This window comes from Parasteatoda tepidariorum, chromosome 8, assembly GCF_043381705.1.
Source record: "Parasteatoda tepidariorum isolate YZ-2023 chromosome 8, CAS_Ptep_4.0, whole genome shotgun sequence".
Taxonomy (NCBI): domain Eukaryota; kingdom Metazoa; phylum Arthropoda; class Arachnida; order Araneae; family Theridiidae; genus Parasteatoda; species Parasteatoda tepidariorum.
In genome coordinates, this window is record NC_092211.1 from 37,787,499 (window position 1) to 37,789,990 (window position 2,492).

The 2,492-nt window shown below is 29.7% G+C and overlaps 1 protein-coding gene across 1 annotated transcript; it reads right to left on the reverse strand.

Annotated features, from left to right (window-relative positions):
• Positions 1–205: 205 nt before the first annotated feature.
• LOC107437728 (zinc finger protein 28-like) lies at positions 206–1,312 on the reverse strand. Its single transcript, XM_071183876.1, has one exon. The coding sequence runs from the start codon at positions 1,310–1,312 to the stop codon at positions 206–208; it is 1,107 nt and encodes a 368-aa protein (XP_071039977.1).
• Between the last annotated feature and the right edge of the window lie 1,180 nt (positions 1,313–2,492).

Here is a 2,492-nt window from a genome sequence, read left to right on the forward strand (position 1 = left end):
GATCCTCTAAGGTTTAATTTCTGGTACATATTCACAAGTATGACTTTCCTTAGTAACTTGCGACTAGTAACAACTTTAGGGCTACCCAGCCCCAAACTAGATTTTCAGTCAACTTTTTTTTGTGTATCATTTGTTGAAAGTAAACTGTCTTTCAATGGGTGGTTTTTCTTTGCATTTTTCATCAGGATTTGAAATTGCTGAAAGATTAATTTCCATCATGATTTACCATCTGTAAAGAATTATCTTCATCCTGATTTGCAGTTTGTGAAGATTTATTACCCCTAGGATTTATCTTTAGTACAGAACTATTTTTATCATGAGCTTTGTAATGCTTTTTTAGCGTTCCTAATCGTGAAAAAGTGTTATTACAAATTTCACATATATATGGTCGTTCTCCTGTATGTAACCTGGCATGAAACAGCAGACCACAAAATCGTGCAAAGGTTTTCTTACACACTTCACAGGCAAAAGGTTTTTCGTTATTGTGAATAATTCCATGTGCAATAAGAGTAGTTTTAGTTTTAAATTTTGCTGGACACACTGTGCATTTATAAGGTCTCTCTGAACTGTGCACAACACTATGTTTATTTAACTGACTTTTTGTAATAAATCGTTTTTGACAAATTTTACAAATATGAGATTTTTCATTAAAAAAATGATATGTTTTGATATGTAAATTTAAACCAGTTTTTCTTGTAAATATTTTATCACAAGATACACATTTATGATGTCTATTTGACTCATCATGAACATATTTTATATGTTTTGCAAGTTGTTTCGCTGATTTTAATTCCTTATTACACAATGCACATATTTGTGGACAATCGTTGTCAACAGGTTTATACTTTTCAACTAAATATTCATATTGTTTAAAATCTTCAAATTGCCTATGGTAATTTAAATATGTCTGGCTTGCATAGTGGTAAAAAAGTGCATTCTTGCGACCAAAAATTTTATTACACATTTCACACTTAAAAGGCTTTTCTTTTGTGTGGGTAGCTAAATGACTTTTAAGAAGTCCAAGTTTTTTAAAACTCAATTTGCATAACTCACAATTGTAGGATTTCGTAAGTGTGAGATTCTTGAGATGTAATCGTAAATGTTCCTTAGTTTTAAATCTCTTTTCGCAATGATCACAAGGAACCGGCTTTTCTTTGGAATGCACATAACTATGTCTACGTAGATCACTTGATTTTTTGAACCATTTTTGACATTGTTTACAAATATGACCTTTCGTTCTTATGATAGGTGATTGCTCACAATCCTGTTCAGGAGATATTACATTTTTCTGATCAAAAATTCTCTCAGTCATAATGAATAAAATTTATAAACTACTTTAGATTTATAACATAGCGATATATAAAAAAAAAATCGAGATTTCTGCCAGAGCCAGGTTTTTGTTTGTGTTTGTTGATTAGTGGCGCAGTGGTATGCTTGCAGCTCTGTAGATTTTTATAATTGATTAACCTGATAAAACTCGAAGCAGATGGCGTTAGTGGCGAGAATAATAGGGAGGATTCTAGTTTATGGTTCATGATTATTTATAAATTTCATGATTAGAGTTTAAGCCATCATTCAACTTTCAAGGTTTGTATAGATCTATTGCGAAACTATTCCAAGAGAGACTACTGTTTTTCTGGCTTTTTCAATTATTTGAAATGATTTCGAGACAAAAGCTAGCAACTATATATCGAAAGTTGTAAGGTTCTATATATCGAATGATGATTCTAATATCTTTAATTAAATTAAGACCTCACAATCTGATTAAATACATAAGAATCCAAAAAAATTTCATTAATGTAATATTAAATGAAAACTTAAATTCTTATCTTATTGATAAAATTTTCTAGAATATCGAGACTGCTCACACGACTTTTCCTTGTAAACACAAATCCATATTTTTGCGTTTATTTTCTAACAGAAGGTCGCAAAGTTCGTTCAAAATAATTTATTTAAGCAAACCTTTTATTCATTTGATTGGCTTCCATAGTTTTGAAAATTATTTAAGTTTCCAGGATTATAAATGGTTACCATCTCAACTTTTTTAAAAATTATATGTATCATAAAAATTAATTTCATTCATGTGAAATTTTTGTAGTTCGAGGCCCTGCATATGCCATTAAAACGGCCCTGTTTTTAATATGGGATAGATAAGGTGAGATAGAACGAGGAGTACCTGGTTTAAATTATGTTTTAAAAATAGTTCATTAAAAGAACTGCAAATGAACAGCTTATACTTTCATCCTAAAAATTAAAAAAATATTTTTTTTATTTAAGAAACGAAATATTTTTTATTTAAATTTTTTTTATTCAGTTCTCCGCCCTGGCCAAGATATGGGGCAGGGCAGAAGTTTAGTTTTTTTCCCCTTTCTTTAAAAAAAAACAACATATGTTTAAAAAATAGAAAAACATACAAATCTCTTAGAAACACATACAAAAAGTTTGACCTATATTTGGGTAAAAGTGTTAAAGAAACAATTTCAAAAGGGTCC

What these genes read in the sequence shown, in the direction of transcription:
- LOC107437728 (XM_071183876.1), bottom strand. Translation starts at nt 1,312, where the DNA reads ATGACTGAGAGAATTTTTGATCAGAAAAATGTAATATCTCCTGAACAG.